Consider the following 18,949-nt stretch of genomic DNA (forward strand, 5'->3'; position numbering starts at 1 on the left):
AGTAAAAAAAATTAACCAGCTGCACAAAGGCAGTATCCAATTAAACAATACGCTAAAAAACCGGTCAGGGAGATCTTAGATCAACTTGAATACCAAGGAGTGATTAAAACATGCACCTCCTCAATGAACAATCCTTTGTTTCCTGTTTCCAAACCTGACAACACATATCGTCTAGTTTTGGATTACAGACACCTGAACACTTGTTCAAAAACATTTGCAGTGCAAAATGCACATAGTACAGCATTAATGAATAACATTGTGCGTAAAAAATATAAAACCACATTAGACATTTCAAATGGTTTCTTTTGTCAAAACATAGCACCTGAGAGTGGGTATTGGACAGCTTTCTCAATAATGGGGATGCAGCGTCACTTTTATCGACTCCCACAAGGGTTCAAGAACAGTCCGCGGTTATTCTCAGCAAGAGTAACAGAGTTACTAAAAATTTATGATGACGAGGCATTGTCATATGTCGATTATATTTATCTGTCAGACGATGACCTGGATAGGCACTTGCACAGGGTAAATACCATTATATTGGGCTTCGCCTCTGAGGGTTACTAATTCAATTAAAAAAAATCTTGCAGCCAACTTTTTAGAAAAGTGTGCGCGGTTCCAACCTCCAAAAACGCGAAAACATTTACAGTTGATTCTACGTTTCCTGTATTTTGGAAGAACTTACATTCTAAATTGTGCAGAAAGGGTTACACCTCTCTATGAATTAATCAAACCGATGTTAAAATTAAAACTTGGACACAAGAACACACAGAAATATTGTGTTCACGTCAAGCTGACATGTGAACCACAAATCACTTACAAACACGCATAAACATACGCAATTTAGTGATCCAAATTATTTCGGGTCAATGCGGATTCACCTACTTAACATTTAATGAAGGTGAAAAAGTACCAATTACATACAAATCACATTTGTATACACAAGCGAAAATGCGCTTTAGTTCAACAGAAAAAATTCTGACAGCTGTTCAAACCGCTGTAGCAAAAGAAAGAGCTCTAGCTCAGGGGAAACGCATTCTTGTCGTGACTCCAGTACCAGCCTTAGAGGAAGTTACAATAGCGAGCATTCCGAATGCAAAAGCTTTACATCTAAGATGGATACAATGGGTTGATTCTCTTGCTGCAACAGATGTTGAATATGTTTTTGATCCTTATTTAAAAACACAAGCATTCCTGCAATATGAACACAAATGTTCTCTGCCTATTGAGATTCTCCCTCTTGATCAGTACGAATTTATAATTCATACTGACGGATCAGTACAACCCGCTACGGAGAGTAAGCAAGCTTATAGTGCAGCATGCGCAATCGTTAAAGGTCGTATGCACAATGGTAAATTCTGACTGATGGTCACAAAAACGCAATCTCTAGGAATTTGCACAGCTCAGCGAACTGAACTACAAGCATTCAAAATGGCACTTGAAAATACGGATCGTGAATTCCCCACACTTATAGTGTGCGATTCTTCTTACTGTGTTCAATCATATAATTAATATTTGCAGAATTGGCTTCAAAATGGTTTCAAAGATGCAAAAGGTGGCACAATCAAGCATAAAACGCTTTGGGAACAAGTAGTTCAGTTGTGAGACGGACTACAAAACACTCATGTGATACACACTCTGAGTCATCAACATGATGGCGTTCACACTGCAGGGAAATCATTGGCTTTCGAAGCAGCGAAGGGGGCTGTGCAAACGGGTTCCGTAGCTGTGATCACTCATTCAAAAACGAGACTAGACAGTGAGATATTATTGGCTGTCAATTCTTCAAGCAAAGGCAGTGGTGCAGCGCTACCTAAAAAGTTTCCAGTGATATACTCATATATAATTGATGCGAACAACGTTCTGTTTGCTTGAATCCCTGGAGTGGGGGACAGGGTAATTCCAAACATGGAACGCAGATTAGGACTAAATCCTAGCAGCACATGAAGGGATAGCCTCTGCCCATGCAGGTGTTTCTGCCACAGTATCGTTATTAAAACAGAGATATTGGTGGCCAGTCATTAGGAAACAGACCAAGAACTATGTTTTGGAATGTGAAATATGCCAACGGATGAAAGTCTCTACAGTGAAATGACCTGCACAGACGTCCCTGTTAATCTCAGATAAACCATTAGCTTGTGTTTATCTGGACCGCTGTGGTCCCTTGCAAAGGGATGGTAACTATAAATATGTCATGGTCACAGTGGATTTGTGTTCAAGGTTCCTATGGATGTGGCCTCAGCACTCAGCTGACGCTCAAACTGTTATAAAAGATTTGCAAGACTTTATCGGCACATACGCAATTGGCACACTACACTCTGTCCAGGGCCCTGCGTTTAGCTCTCGAGCTTACTAAGAAGCCATGGCCAATTTGGGCATAGCATTGCGGTATTCCTCTCCGTTCCATCCTGAGGGAAATTTAGTTGGGGAAAGGTAAAAACAGGACATAAAGCAGTCTATACCAGCTAGGGTATTAGGCTCGGGTGATGTGTGGGTCAAACATCTTTATGGAGTCCAACGGTCTTTAAACAACTTGGCAAAAAGTTCTCTAGTGGTTGCTCCCCATATGCGGTCCTATTTGGGACAAGAATATTGGACCCAGATCTTGAATGTCAAGGCACAGTGGTGGAAAATCAACCTTTTGATATCAAAGATTGTGTGGCTATCTTACAGGACTTAAATGAACTAAGAACGAAACAAAGCAACGTGTTCCTGAAGCCAACCACTACTGGGGAAAAATCAGCCGTCCCAACAAGGCCTATCTGGATCCCAAAGCTTGGTATCTAGTCAGAGAGAAGATCGCGGACACAATGTAATTTGGGCCTTCTTACAGACAACCAGTACCTGTCCTAGCCATCCACGAATCAAGAACAGTACTGCTACTGCCCCTTGCTGGTAAAAAGGAGAAAAGATTTGTGTCTACCTCATCACACCACACTATGTGGCCGATACTATGCAGTAAGCCATGTGGACTCCAATTTAATTTTTTTATTTTTATTGAGTTTGTAAAGCGCTACAGCTACCCAAGCGGGTTTCCCGGCGCTGATTGTCACAAGTAATCTGACACCCAAGAAAAGTAAGAATCTACTGGTTGAAGAGCCAGGTTTTAACAGCTCTTCGAAAGCAAACATAATTGACCTCCGCACGGACAGCCAGCGGGAGGGAGTTCCACAGTCTGGGTCCCAAATTGGCAAATGCACCGCCCCCCATTCTGGACAACCTATACTTAGGAGCACAGAATAAGTGTTGAGAGGAAGAACGGAGCAGACGGGAAGGAGAATAGGGCTTAACAAGCGACTGAAGATAGAGGGGAGCCACACCCATCTTAATCTTGTGCATGTAGCATAGCGCCTTGAACTTTATACGGCTTTCCACACGGAGCCAATGAAGTTCCCTCAGGCGTTCAGTAATGTGGTCAGATTTACGACATCCACAAAGGAGTCGCGTGGTCGCATTTTGTATCAATTGGAGACGGCGGGTGACCGCCTTGGTGGACCCCAGATAGAGTACGTTGCCATAGTCCAATCTTGAGGTCACCAAGGCGTCAACCACAGATCTCTGGGTGTCCGAGGGGAGCATCCCAAAATTTTTTCCAAGCCACCGTAAGATGGTGAAACAGGTGGCAGACACTCTCCAACCAAGTAGCAGACACACTCCTCTACCTACTATCCAAGAGGTTCAAACTGAAAGACTCGTCACCTTCGAGGATTCAGAAATGAGAAATGAAGGACTAAGCAACAATGCTATGGAACTTATTCCTCTTGAAACCCAAATAACGAGTTTGTCCTGAAACACCTGTCTACACCAATGTAACACGTGATCAACTGGTTCCAGCTATTTCAACGAATCCTGATGCAATTCCAACCATTGACAGAACTGCCTCTGGCTATTTAATTAACTTTGATACGTTTTCTGATGATCCCAGCAAACCTGAAACAATGCCAGCAAAAAAAACTTTCATAGAACAAGCACAAGACTTTTTTCATCTCCTGAAAAAGACTTATCTGGTTTCACCATCGATTGAACTACGGATTGTTTCTGGAATATTTTTCTTTCTGCTTTGGCTAGGTTTAGTAATGACTCTGAGCATGCTGATGAATGGAAGATATATTCAAATGGACACAGCAAGTAAAAGGTGAACTTACTTCTGAACCCACACAAATAATCCCATCGTGAAGCAAGAGACTTGTCAACAGTGAACATCACAGCTATTCCTATAGAATATGGTATAGTTTGGGACAAAACGGATTATGATATATTCAGCCCGTCTGAACTTTGGAACATTCCACACTTATTTAAAATGTAATTAAGTGACTTTATCACCTCTAGTACCTATTCTGATGATTGGGACTTCGAGACTGTTACATGATGCCTGATCTAGAAAAATCAGCTGCATTCTCTAACAATGATTATTTAGAGGGTTCATCAGACTAAGAACAGCTTTATTGTTATAACCACTATGGTCATCATTTCTTACATAAATCTGCAACACCTAGAAATGTATGTATGGATAACAAATGGAAACATTTTCCTACACCACAAAGGGGTAGCTCAAAAATGTTTGCAATGAAGTTTCCATATTTTTCAGGGTACAATATATCCAATCCAGAAACGTTTCACTCAAAAAATGTGAAATCAACAGGAACGATAAATATGTTAACTAATAAAAAACAGACTTATTCTGGTGCCTTAGAAAGCCTTTATTGCCAAACTGTCTAGACAAGGGTTTGACTTTTGGAAAGACACAATTGACACTAAATGTGTCTGGGGTACAAAATACTGGCAAGTGCAGAGGATAGAAGCTTTGTTTAGAGCCTGTATCTTCCCACAGCAAATAATGTTTTTGAATGACACTGTCCAACAAACGTCTTGCCTTGGGTTAGCCAAGATCAAAGACATGAACATTCCGTCTACACCCACACCTGCAAGTAATAGCACTACACAGGCGGAGGTTGACGTACATACTATTTTACAAAACAACAGATCAGATCCTGAATGGGAAAAATGGTTGCTCTGGCCCACAAACACAAACATCTGTCAAGAAAGATTCCTGAACAAAAAACTGGGTTTTACTATCAATAGGCCAGACCCATGTTATGTCCAAAGACAGCATCCAGGGGCAGTAGCAACATACAGTGTAGGAAAATTATGCCTCGATTGGCTACAGAAATCTACACTTAAGGATGTGGAACAACACTTATCTTTACTTATAGAGGGCGCAGACCTTAGAGATTTCTTGCTAGGACCAAGAAAACCGCATCAAAAACGCTTCATATATGCCGGCATCTATGCCGCTTATAATGAAATATGGAAGGTTACCCAAGCAGACACCGCAGAAAGAATATGAGAAATTGATCGTATTAATTTAAAGAAATCTCCCACTGTGGTTGACAATGGGTTAACGACTCTGTCATCCAGGATATATTCACTGGGCAACATTGTATCCTCTGCTATAGACATTGTGGAACAAGATTTGGTTATCCTGCGACAAGGCCAGTCTCAATTACGTTCTATTATGCTATTAGGCTGGACGCTACACAACTTGCGTGCAGAGTTTGTGCCTTGGCGTTTCATCAACACATCATCTATGTTTTCAGAATTCAATCTCACTGATTAACAGATTGAACTGGCACAAAGGGGAGCGAGGTATACAATGTTCAGCATTGAAAAACTGGAACAATTGCCATTCACGGTGGTAGAAAAACCTGCTACAGAATGGAAAATTCATGGCAAAATAACTCTGCCTGTTACAACTTTCCAGTTTCAGTATTGCCCTAAACAAATGTTAGCAGGCAAATATGAAAGTTTGGGTAAAGAATACATCGAAACATCCTGGGATTTACCTGACACACACAGATGTTGGAGTGGGGGGGCGTGAAGTGTTTCTTAGCGGTACACACTGTGATAACGCACTGAGTGGCTCACTATTATGCGGTTCTAATGCAAACCTATCCTGCCACCTGCAAGGTTCACCAGCTGCTGTAATTAATCCAATGTTTAGACAACTTTCAAATGGAAGTTACCTCATGTTGAATGATCACAGCTGTTGTGGCATGTTGCCAGGAATCCCATATCTAGTAACAGTTACTTCCAGGGTCACTTGTTGTATGCAAGTTTTGTTCCACCAAATAGACACAGTCAGGGGGTCGCTGTTAAGGCCTTCACTGAACGTCTCTTCCATACGATTTGATACTTTCAGCAGAATGAAAGCCATTCTTTTACAACAAACCGTGCCTTTGACCTCGGCCAGAGAAACCTATGATCTGCAAATTGCAAGGACTTCGGCTGAGATACAGGCTCTGTTAAGTACAAACTGCCCTACACATTTCACAGAAATGTTGGGACATATCTTTAACATGTCTGATACGAGCGGTATTGTGCATGTATTTAAGACCATATGTTCAGGACTGTTAACACCTTTTCAAGCAGTCCTCAGAATCATTTCAAACTTCGTGCACTCGGTGTTTGGTGGTCTGCCCCTAATTCTAGCACTAGTTGCAGGAATCCTGTTTTTATTCCTACTGCTAAGCTAAGGCAAGCCAATCCACCAGCGTCACTCCCAGAACCTTGGAAAAGGCTCTCCTGTAAAGGAAGTGCAGTGAGCGCATAGTACAACTGTTGGGTTTACCTCGTCTACGAGAATTAAATTCCACAAGGTGTCTGTCATTCAGACCAATCTGGCAAGATTGCATTTTACCTGTTCTACGCTGCCTGCTTTGCAGTGAAGAATGCATGCTAGACATCTGTCTAACACTCCCATCAGTCATGCCAACAGATATCGATACTCTGCTGGACACGATAACGGCCCATGCTCTATGTTGTTCCCAGAGGCTATGAATCCTGATGACGGCATTCATTGAGATCTCACAGACGCAAATTGCTACTGCTGAGGTACGAGAGGAACCAACAGGCACACAGGTAACATCGGAAACGAACATTGCTATTGCTACCAATGCTGAAGGCGATGGTGCGTATCTATGTGCTGTTAATCTTCTAAACAAGGTATTTAAACTATCACCTACATCAGTAGATATTTTTTTGTCTACAGGAATACAGGATTTCATGTTTTCTCCATCCCCATACACTGACTTTTGATTCAGCACACAGTGTACCGGGACGACTCTGAATTTGGCCTTCATTTTTTTCATAAACAAAGACAAAACCTTGGAACTTTTTCCTATGATTCATTTTTTTTCTCCAAATTTGTATTTTTCTTTTTTATGGCAAACTAATCTGCTTACAGTAAAACTATTCATAGAGAACAGACTTCTTTGTACACTTCCAGGGACAAATTGTCACCCTTTTTTCACAACAATTTCATTTATGTACCATGACATGAAATGGTTTGAACTTTTTCTTCTGTAATCATGAACCATTTCATCATATGTATATATATGTTCATTCGTTTAGCATTCACTGTAAATATGTGCTCAGAATGAAACATTGCTTTAATATGTACAGCACCTTTGCATTTCATGTCTATCAAAGACTTGTTTTCAGTATGCTTTTACAAATGTTTTAGCATTTGTGTCAAATGTGTGCAAATGTGTCAGCAGGTAATGAGCAACAAAAATCTTGTGTCCTAGATAACATTGTACCGGATAATCCTATTCTTCTTAACAATTTCCCAGTTATTTCTGTGGTTGAGGTTGAAACCCTGATCCATCAGATAAAGTCTGGATCACCTACGTACCACATACCTGCTAAAGTCGTTCCATCTTTGACCAAACAGCTTGCTCCTGTGTTTCAATCTCTTATCAACCTCTCCCTGTCAGAGGGTAGAGTTCCACTTGATTAGAAAATTGCCCAGGTCAGGCCTATTCGCAAGAACTCAAAAATTCCATGGACGGATCTTTCCAATCTCAGCCCCATCTCTCTTCTTCCATTTCTGAGCAAGCTAGCGGAGAAGCATGTTAACAGTCATCTTTCCAACTTTGTCGAACAGACTGGGTGTTTAGACCATTCCCAGTCAGGCTTTAGGCCTAGATACAGCACCAAATCTGCTTTATTAGCAGTTACAGATACTATCAGAATTACCCTAGATAAGGGCCATTAAATGATCTGGTGCAGCTAGACCTATCCGCAGCGTTCGACACTGTTTCTTAAGCTGTCTTGTTCAGAAGATTGGAGGAAGTAGGGCTAAGAGAGTCTGCCTTAGCCTGGATGAAGAGTTGTCTGTCGGACCGGTCCCAGAGTGTCAACCTCGGTACGTATCACTCGGCCCCCATGGAGTTGACCAAGGGAGTACCACAGGGCTCTTGTCTGAGCCCTACATTATTTAACATATATGTTGCTCCCTTGGCCACTCTCTTACGGACATATGGGTTTATTCCCATATCTTTCGCCGATGATACGCAGCTCCTCTTCCCATTTGACAAACTAACGGCTGCAGTTCAGCGGTCCTTTTCAAATGGGATGAGGGCCATATCCCAATGGATGGTAAGCAACTTCCTACAATGCAATGTAGGGAAGACGGAGGTTATGCTCTTTGGGGAAGCTCCGCTATTATGGGCTCCGGACTGGTGGCCATCCGAATTGGGTTCCCATCCGGCTCCTAAGCTTACAGTCAAAAATCTAGGCATTCGTCTGGATCAGGCCCTTAGCCTAAAGGAGCATGTTACTTACACAGCCGGCACATGCTTTCATGTAATTGGATTACTTCGTCATGTTTGTCTACTGCTACTGGATACTACCCGCAGAACTCTAGTCCAAGCTCTGGTATTGAGCCGTTTGGATTACTACAATGGTCTGTTGATCTTGGCTAATGAAAGCTCACTCAGCAGACTACAGGTAGTTCAAAACACAGCAGCACGGCTGGTACTGAATGCTCCCTACAGGACCCCCTCCCAGCGTTTTCTTGTCAAGCTCCATTGGCTCCCCATTCGGCAACGGATCAAGTTCAAGACCTGTTGTATTATACACAAAGCACTTCAGAATCTGGGTCCTCTCTATCTTATGGAGTTGTTTTTACCCTATGTACCTTGACCTGCTTGTCAAGGTCAAGTCCGGCTCCCCTGCGGACTGTGCTCCTGCACGGATCCTCAGAACTCTCTACACTAGTTGCCCTATCCCTCCTCTTACTCTTCTCAACTCTTCCCTGGCCTCGGGCTGTGTTCCCTCTTCCTTTAAATCTGCTATTGTTTTTCCTATCTTGAAGAAAGCCGGTCTGGACCCCTCTCTTCCATCGAACTTCAGGCCGATCTCTCTTCTTCCCTATTTAGGGAAGATTCTCGAAAGCTACGTAACATCCTGCCTTTCCTCCTACATTGAAGCGAATAATCTCCTGGCCTCCCATCAGGCTGGCTTTCGTCCCGGCCACTCCACTGAGGGGGTGGTCCTCGCAGTCCTGGATGAACTTAAGGGGAAGGCCGACAGCAACCTCCCCCAGGCCTTGGTCCTTTTCGATCTGTCCGCTGCGTTTGATACGGTCGACCATGCCATCCTTCTCGACCGGGTCAGCGCAGCGGGCATCCAAGGCACTGCCTTCTCCTGGATCGCGTCCTTTCTTCAAGGCAGATCACAGGCAGTCCACCTTTCTGACTTCTCTGCCCCTTCACTTCCTGTTACTTGTGGGGTCCCTCAAGGTTCTTCCCTTTCTCCCCTTCTCTTCAACCTTTATATCCGCCCTCTTATCTCCTCCCTTCTCGAGCTGGGGGTCTCTGTGTATAACTACGCAGATGACCTCCAGCTCGTCTTTGATCTCTCTTCCCCAACTGACTCTCTTCCCAAGTTTTGCACCACTCTTTTCTTTATTTCCCAGTGGATGAGCTTCAATCATTTGAAGCTCAACCCTGTCAAGACAGAGCTTGTCCTCACTGGTGGCCCGTCTAATCCCTGGTCCTCCGTTCACTGGCCCCTTTCTTTTGGCCCTCCCCCTTCCCCAGTCTCCTCTGTCCGGACTTTGGGCATCAAGATCAGTAATGATTTATCTATGCATGCCCAAATTAGTTCCGTTGTGTCCTCGTGTTTTCTTTCCCTCCGCCTTATCCGCAAAATCTCTCGGTTTTTTTCTGTTGACGCTCTTAAAACCATCATCACGGCTCTCATTACATCCCGCCTGGATTATGGAAATGGCTTGTACGTAGGCATTCCTGCCTACGAAACTCGCCGTCTCCAGGCCATCCAGAACCAGGCGGCCCGTCTTATCCTCCGTCTTCCCAAATCCTCCCACATCACCCCGGCCCTCAAAACCCTTCACTGGCTTCCTGTTCATTTTAGGTCCCAGTTCAAATTAGCCTGTCGGGCCTTCAGGGCGAACGCTCGCTCTGCCCCGCTTTTTATTAACTCTTTAATCTCCTCCCATGCCCCCAGCCGCTCCCTCCGCTCTTCTTCTCTTTCTCTCCTTCACGTCCCCCGCTTCCGTAAATCCCATACCGGGGGCACCCGTTTCTCTGTTAGGGCCCCCCAGATTTGGAACAATCTCCCTCTTTCCATTCGCTCTATCCCGATCTTCTCCCATTTTCGTAAAGCCCTCAAAACTTTTCTTTTCCTTCAGGCTTTCCCCGGCTAATCCCATTGGGCTCCTTTGCAGATACTGATGTGTCCCCTAGCGCCAGGAAGCCGCTTGGCCACAGTGCGCTTTAGAAATTTCTTTTCATTTCATTTCATTTCATTTCATTTCATGTACCTCTGAGATCTCTTCTCTCCAGTGGCAAACATCTCCTAGAAGTGCCTGGTATTAGAAGGGCTAGATTGGGAGGAAAAGCACTCTCCTACCTTGGCCCTTGTCTCTGGAACGAGCTCCCTCTTCCTCTCAGACAGTGCTCTGAGCATCTGAGATTCAGGAAATTGCTCAAAACCTTTCTGTTTGGTATCTGTTAACTGCTAAGCACCACTACCTCGCTCCCTCTAGTCCGTTTAAGCGCAGAGATACCCCTTCGGGGTCGATTCTACCGCTATATAAACAAATAAATAAAATAAATAAATAAATAAACCTATGGTACTTACTTTTATATGTTTAGCATTAGCATGTTTAGCATTTAGTAATATCGATCATTTGAAATTAGAGTGGGTGTTGTGTTCCGATTTAGATACCTGTACATAGGTTTCCAGAATCATATCCTTATTTAAGCACAACTCACATTGTCCTTATTTAGGCATAGAATCCCAGTACTTATTTAGCATTAGCCATGCTATCCAAATACAGGCATGGTCACCTACATCCGTCCATCCCACGTCACAATGAGTTTTTAGAAACCAGACCCTTCAGCCTTTGGGATTTTCCTTGCTTGGATTATTGATTTCTCCAAGAACTCATTCATTATGCATGAACTACTATTCCTTAGCTGTTAATTCATGATGTCTTCCTCTGCCCGACTTTACGTCAATGCTAACATTCCTAGCCACCTACCAGGAATAAATATACCTTCCCTTAGCAAGGCAAGCCACGGCTCGATTACAAGACACGGCTTGCCTCGGCAAGTTCGGAAGAAACCACAATGCCAGGAGAAGTCATATCCCAGCCTGACGCACTGACCAGACGCTGTCCTCTCTGCTCGCAGAGAATCCAGCTTCCAGTGTTCTGACTCCCTTTGCGGGGTGTTAGAGTTTAAGATCCAGGGAAAGAGATTCCAACCTCTATCATTCTACGGTATGGAGACGACTAGAACCTAGAGGGACTCTTGGCATACAAAACGTAATACCAATTTAGTGTTTACCATACTATAGAAAACAGCACCTACTTCTTATCTTGTACTACACTTAGGTTAGGTACACTGGGGCAGAACTATTTAGAAGCATCAGATGAGTATCCATATTTTAGCCTGTGTTATTTATGTATGAATATATGTCATAGCTAAAAGACCATGCTATTGCAGTATTATTTCTTCTTACTGCTTATGCTGTATGTATTATATTTCGCATACTGTTTTGCGATTGTACAGCTCATATCTCTTGCACGAGAAATAAGACTGTTCAATAAATCTTTTATAGAAATCTTTCCATAACTTCTTTCTATCATTTCCCCCCTGAAGCTTCAGGTTGACTGCCAGCGCTGGGACGCCCTAGGGTAGCTATGCGCTTTACAAATCCGTATTCAAATTCAAATTCAAATTCAAACGCCCGTCTATCTATTTCTGTGTAAATCTGAAGAAACTAAGCATGCACGATTGACTGAGTGAAACTGTTATCTATCATTTCCACGATTCTGAGACTGTTCCGATTCTAAAGTGAAACATAGTTGTCATGTTTATGCGGTTGTCAGACACTACTCCCTTCTTGTTTATTCGAGAAGTTTCTAGTGACCTCTGAGTTAGCTGGCACACAAAATAATTAAGTTTAATATACTCGATAGGGGCATACTGACCATAGTCTTATGTAAAAACTATAGTGTACATAATTCCAATGCGCAGAGACTATAAGGGAAATAGGAACTACACTACAGTCTCATGCATGCACAAAGCAAAAAGCTGAAAGGGCCCAGTGCCGCCAATGTTTTCCTCTGCTCACCGACTCCAGGAGAGGTCGATTCATTCATTTGTGCAGACCGGACCGGAGTCCACTACTCATTATTACATGCGGTGCCTTGTGCGTTTTGCTCAGCTGACCCGACCTCGTAATGTTGTGCTTGCCAAACTCGTGCAGCGGTAACGTAGCACTAGAAATTCAGGTGCTGGCAGTTAAGTGCAGTACTGTACAACCTGTACAAAACTCCAAATACAAATACAAAGTGGTACCACAGGAGTCGGTAGTGGGCAATGTGCACACCAACAAAGGGGAATTATAGCCAGTGAGGCAGGCAAAAGTTGCATACATACTTTCAGTTTGCTCTTCATTTGCCGCACAGGCCTTACTGAAAACGTCATCTTTGCGCCTGTGTTATCCAAGCATGCCACGCCTTAGTTCATGTCTTCATGACAGGATACCGTGCTGACATCACTAACGTGATGATGCAACGTGATGGTTGTGCCTGGAACTCGTGGGCCAATTTGTGAAAACAGATCAGGAGCCACCTGAAGGACAGGTAAATTTTTGTTTAATAATTATCAGGTCCACTGCACAGGAAGAAAAATGTTATAGCTCCGGCCCTGTCAAATAAGTGCTGGTGCTGAGCACCGGAAAGCACCATCACAAATTGAGCACTGTAAAGGTGCCTGCCCTGGGAACCCTCCATGTAATAAATCTTCCCTTCCAGCTTCGCATAAAATGCTAATTGCTTTTCTGATTTCCTCATTCTTGTGCATCACCTTTATGTACAGGTGATAGAGGCTACCTTAACAACTTTATGAAATATTTCACATATATTCCTACGGACAGAAATAACACCTCACAAAAGCCCCGCCCTCCACGTGGTACTCCTGACTGACTTGTCTTCCTGCCTAAACCTGACTTTATATATTTACTGGCTCGGCCCGACCTCTAGACCTAACTACTTATCTTGAAGCCTAGCCTGTGCCACTTATGCGAAGTCACCCAAAATGTTGACATGTATGAAAAAACTGGGGTGTTCCACCTGCATACTTGCCCACATTTTAGAAGAGGAAAATGGGATATTTTAAAAAACGGAATCCGGAGAATGTATTTCCCCCTATTGACTTTTTCCGAAGCAGAGACAATTTCAAACGGGAGACAGCCAAAATAAAGCCATTTTTATCTTTAAAAAAATCGAGATTCTCCCAGCTGAATCAGATCTATTGACATGCATGTTCTTGAATTAGATCTATTGGCATGTTGATGTTAGCACTAATGGAACTATGACGGGGAAGCCCAGGACTGGGAGTAATGAAGATTATTACTGTTAAGTAACCTGACATTCACAATTAAGGAGGTTCATATGAATTAACAGCAGTTTATATGAATTAACAGTTGTTGAAGTGAGACAAGTAAATAGGGAAAGTGGGTTGCAGCCACCAGAGAACATTTTTGGGGGACCATAACTTACTGTCATTTTATTTTTATTTTCAAAATAAGGACTGGCAGCATCTTGAATCTTGAATCTTTGAGTTTTTTTGCAAGGACCATGGTCTTGTCATTAACACATCAAAGACAAAGTTCATGATCCTACATAAAAAATAAACTCGTCAGAGGGAAGATCATTATGGATGGGGTTTATCTGGAGCAGACCCAAGTATTTAATTACCTGGGCATAACCCTTTCATCCAAATTAGATTGGAAACAGCATACTAACCAGCTGGTCACAAAACATGCACAACTGACAGGAGCACTCACTAAGGAATTTTATTTATCTCACACCAGGCCAATCACCCCGGTGTTAAAGATCTATGACGCCAAAGTAGGAGCATCAGTTCTCTATGGGGCGGAACTGTGGGGGCTTAGTAATTTGAAAAGTCTGACGGGAGCAAAAAATAAATTTTTGCGCAACATCACATGCCTACCGGCCTCCACTCCACTAACCCCTCTCCATTACGACCTAGGGTCTCATAGCTTAGAGGATATGGCCAGATATAGATCGGTTGCCTACTGGAGGAGATTATGGGTCACTCCAGAACTCTCCCAGTATGCACGGGCCTTGCTCGAGGTAAGAGACCTTGATAAGGCCCACAAAATAGTATGGTTGAGGGAGGTAAAGGCTATTTATAAGGCTATGGGGTTATCTCCTTTGTGGGATGACCCAGTAGGGAATTTTTTTCCACCAAGAAAAACATTACGAGACCTGTACTGGAATATGCTTGAGGCAAAGAGATTTGGCCGCTGTACTGAACCATCTCTTACGGCAGATTTCCTAGAACTAAGCATTCTCCGGCCTTTGAGGCATATTGGGACTGGTTTACCATCCCAGGGGACAGGAAGAAATACCATCAGCTCAGGGTGGGGACATTACCACTAAATGCTTTTACCGCAAAATGGCGAGGTCCTGATCAGCGGGAAGTTATTGGGCATGTCCTCTTTGCCTGTCCTGAATATAAGGTTCCTAGGAGATCTTGGCTAAAACCCATTTGTGTCCAGTTAGGTCTCAAAACGGGTTGTGAGGCAGTCAGGATTTTATGTACTGACAACTCCCAAGCAGTAGTTATAGCCATAGCTATATTTCTTCACTGGATGTGGATAATTCGGGCCTGTAAGATGAGCCTACAGTAATTTTGCACTAACGATTCTTGCAACTGTAAAATGTGTATAGTGAATAATGTTCCTGGTGATGAATATTGAAAATTTTAAAAATATTGATGTTGTTTTTAACATAGTTTATTCAATGATTGTAACCTATGAATTTCATGCTTGGTCGCCTGCCATTGATAACTGTTAATTGAGAGACGAAGTGACGAATTGTGGATTTTATTAGTTGCTAATGAATGGTAATTAAAAAAAAAATTCTTCTTCTTTTAAATTGTTAAATTTTTGAAAATGTATAAGGTATTGTCTTTTGTGATTGAAAAAAATCGAAATAAAGACTTTTTGATTTGATTTGACTGGCAGCATCTTTTGTTTATTCTATATTGCCGATTCAGTGCTCTGCGTGTTGTGCTTAATAGAAACACTATTAAAGCAGCCGTTTAGCCGACACGTCAGGTCTGGTTGCTTTGATTCCACTTTAGTCAACAAAACTTCCCAGCTGTCAGTTTAGCATTCACTGTGAAATACTTGCATCTATAAAGAGATCCTGGTTAAACTCCGTCTCAAGATGGCCGCAGCGTTTACTAAGTATTTTAGGGGGGTTCCACCCAGCTCTATTCAATGTGAACGTTTCTTATAGGACTTCTATTAATTTGGTCTTTCCGAGCAGAATTCGAAATTCGCACCATCCAATATGGCCGTGTAATGATAAGAAAGTGTATGAAGCGTGGAGATATATGCATGCTTTAGGGGAATCTGTCAGTAAAAATATCCACAAACGCGATAAATGTAGAAATATTTCTAAGTTCGAATGTTGAATGTGGTTTGTATTTTGTTAAATATTAGGCACATTTAAAATGTAAAAATAACTTAATTATGACATCATTTTTTGAGATAAACAAAATAGAATTTGTAACCTTGTATGACTCACTGTAACTATCGACACTGTCCACCTGCCTGTGCGTGAGTAGGGCAGTTACAAGATGGCTTCCGCCCTGGTTTATGTAGAGCAATGGAGCCTAACTGTAACCAAGCAGCTCGTAACATTCGTAGAAAGTGTCAGCGTCTCTTACGGTCCCTCTCCGCCCCGCCCCTTTCCAGACATCTCTGTCCGTGCCTGGGCGGGGATAGTGGCTTTCAAACAGCCTGCGGAACCCATCCTTGACAAGGGAGCTGTCCACCAAAGAGCCCTGCTTCTGCCGGCGGGGCTCTGCCTGCCCTCCCTTCACTGACGTGTTTATGTCTGTAGGGTATGTCCCTGGAGTGGAGAAGGTGGATCTCGCAAGGAAACCAATACCTGTCGGCAACGCAGCTCCCCCACCTCTCCCCTGCAGGCTCCTGAGACCTACTGCTCCTCACTCGGATCCCCGGCCCAGTAACCCCGCGGATAGACAGCAGATCGGGCGGCTCCCTGAAAGCTGCACCTAGGGGGGGTTAGCGAGGCTTTCCTGCAACACCCGAGCGTTAACAATGCCGGTAAGCAGATGACACATATCATATAAGGGCGGTGTTTCATTGTATGCAGTTGTGTTTGCATTTTTTGTTGTCAATTTTCCAAGCTCTGTTGTCAGGGAGGGGAAGAAGGCTTTTTCTAATGCGCACACCCGACAGTCCCTTCTGTCAGCTCTGCCAACGAAGCACAGCAACAATACGGAGCCCTCAATAGCAACCCGACACAGTCGGTCGAACGTATGTAATTCAGAGCAGCCAATGATCAAGTAAGTGACAGGCTAACAGGAACACTGACAGTAACCTATGGCTCGGTAGTCATTAACAGGCCCTGCGTCTACATCTGTGGGCAGGCGCATGGTCCATCATTTGCCATGTCGAAAGAGGCTTTTTTAGGGTCAGATCAATGGGCGTTTCTGGCTTCACGGTTCCAGTTTGCAATGTGAAACGTAGTGCCTGGAAAGCACATATTTTAAATAAACTAAATATAGAACTAAAAACATCCATTCCAGGTTTCCCCCCACATGGACCTCTACCAAAAATAGGACATTAGGAGGATTATATGTTTATAGTCAGTTTGTTATGTGTATAGGGCACTATCACCCGTGAGGGCATCTTGGCACATGAATCTAGTTCTGTGGAGACGTACTAGAAGAACCAAGTAATTTAACTTTTCATGGAAGTGAAGAAGAAAAGAGGAGGCTTGTGAGGTTGCTCTACACTTCAGAGGCAATGTAAGAGAAGGCTCGATCTCTTGCTCTGATTTTGTCTATGCGAGTGATGTATGCTAGTAAGCGTTTGGCTGAGCAGAGGTTTCTGGATGGTTGCTAGTAATGTTCGCTGCTGGGCCTTTGTTTTGCAGTGCTCTGTTAATTGTGGGCGAGAAGCTTGAACTAGGCATACTTGTGTATCGGGGACCCGTAGTGTTCCCTCTGGTGAGATGTGATGTGGGACACGTGTGGGCGGTTGAGGACAAGTCTGGCTGCAGCGTTCTGGATGGTTTGGTCTTTTTTTGTGAGTTGCTTACTGTTCGCTGCATAGAGTAAATTTCTGTAGTCTAGTTGCCTTGTCACGAGGGCTTGGGTGTTAGTCTTTCTAGTGTTGTATGGTAACTACTTGTAGATCAACATTCTCTGATTGTGGAAGCTGGCCATGGCAACACAGTTGACCTGGAGCACATGTCCAGTATGTTGTCGTTGATCCAGTGGTTTCTTGCTTGTGGGGTTTCTATGTCCCACTGTGAGGCATATTTTCTGAAGATCACCAATACAGTCTTGTCAGTGTTCATCTAACGGCTGTTGGACACCTTCGAAGTGGCCACTTCGGCCATGCAGGAGTTGAAGTGCTTGTTCTTTGTGCTGGGTATTTTGTCTGAGGGGGCCAGTATCAGTTGCGTGTGGTCGGCGTAGGTGAGTATGTTGTGTTTGTGTGTTGTGGGCTAAGATGACTTCAGCCACGGGGTCATGTAGATGTTGACTAGAGTCGGTCTGAGCAAGGAGCCCTGAGGGACTCTGCCAAGGAGTTCCCCGGCTTTCAAAGAGTAAGGAAGCATGTTGAATATCAGGGTTTTTCTGGTTAGGAATGTGCAGATCCGATGAAAGGGAAGGGGGTCTTTGAATTCCATTCTTGTGTAGTTGTATCTGGATAAGACCTGAGGCCCTATTGAAGGCTGCTGAGAGGTCAAGTAGAATGAGGGTCAGTTTCTCCTCTGTTTATGATCATCCAGATGTCATCTGGCTGCAATGAGGGCTGTGGTGGGTCTGAATATTGACTGCATGGCGTTGAGGAGGTGGTGATTGGTGCGGTTGTTGGTGAGATGTCTGTCTTTTTCTAGGTCCTTTACCAGGTGAGGTAGGTAGGAGGGAGATTCACTGGGTCTGCTGAAGGCTTCTTCAGGAGAGCATTGAAAGATGTAAGCTTCCAGTTTTCTGTGTAAGTAGATTTGTTGGTGGAGGTATTGAGGATGGTGGTGATGGCTTTGCAATGTGGTAGAAGCAGCTGTTCAAAGCTTGGTGGGGCCAAGGTCTCCCGCAGCAGCTTCATGATTGTCGTAGTTTTCTCTGTGGTGATGGTGTTCCAAGTGGTGAGTGTTTCCTCTGTTCATTATCATTACTAGGTTGCTAGGATTCGTTTGAGGGGTGAAGTTGGCATATATATGGCTGTGATTTTGCTGCAGCAAAATTCTGAGAGTTCTTGCGCAGTTCTGACTAGGGATGATGTTGCTGCGTTTGTGATGAAGTCCTTGATCACAAGAATTTCTTTGATTCTGTTGAAGCTGGCATTGATTCAATCTACTAGTGCCTTCCTCTTGGTATCCTGTATTTGCTGGTGGTAGCTCCTCAGGGCAGATTTTAAGTGTTCTTGTTCAAGTCTTCGTGGCTAGCTCTTCACCTCAATTCTAGCTGCTTGCAGTGCAGCTTGGTCAGTCTGAGTTCTTCAGAGTACTAATTGGCCTGTGTTCATGTTCTTGCTAATTGGCTTTATTTGTGAGGAT

At 43.5% G+C, this 18,949-nt stretch overlaps 1 protein-coding gene across 2 annotated transcripts in view; it reads left to right on the forward strand.

The window, feature by feature from the left end:
• Positions 1 to 16,097: 16,097 nt before the first annotated feature.
• KIF3A (kinesin family member 3A) overlaps positions 16,098 to 18,949 on the forward strand; it is a 302,929-nt gene continuing 300,077 nt past the window's right edge. Inside the window, exon 1 of one of the 2 annotated variants that reach the window (XM_078684196.1) lies at positions 16,098 to 16,482. In XM_078684196.1, the coding sequence (XP_078540322.1) occupies positions 16,477 to 16,482 (6 nt within the window). In that variant the 5' untranslated portion in view covers positions 16,098 to 16,476. The remainder of the gene's footprint in view (positions 16,483 to 18,949) is intronic. The other variant, XM_078684197.1, reaches the window with a different exon arrangement.

This window comes from Lissotriton helveticus, chromosome 3_2 (genome assembly GCF_964261635.1).
Source record: "Lissotriton helveticus chromosome 3_2, aLisHel1.1, whole genome shotgun sequence".
Classification (NCBI taxonomy): domain Eukaryota; kingdom Metazoa; phylum Chordata; class Amphibia; order Caudata; family Salamandridae; genus Lissotriton; species Lissotriton helveticus.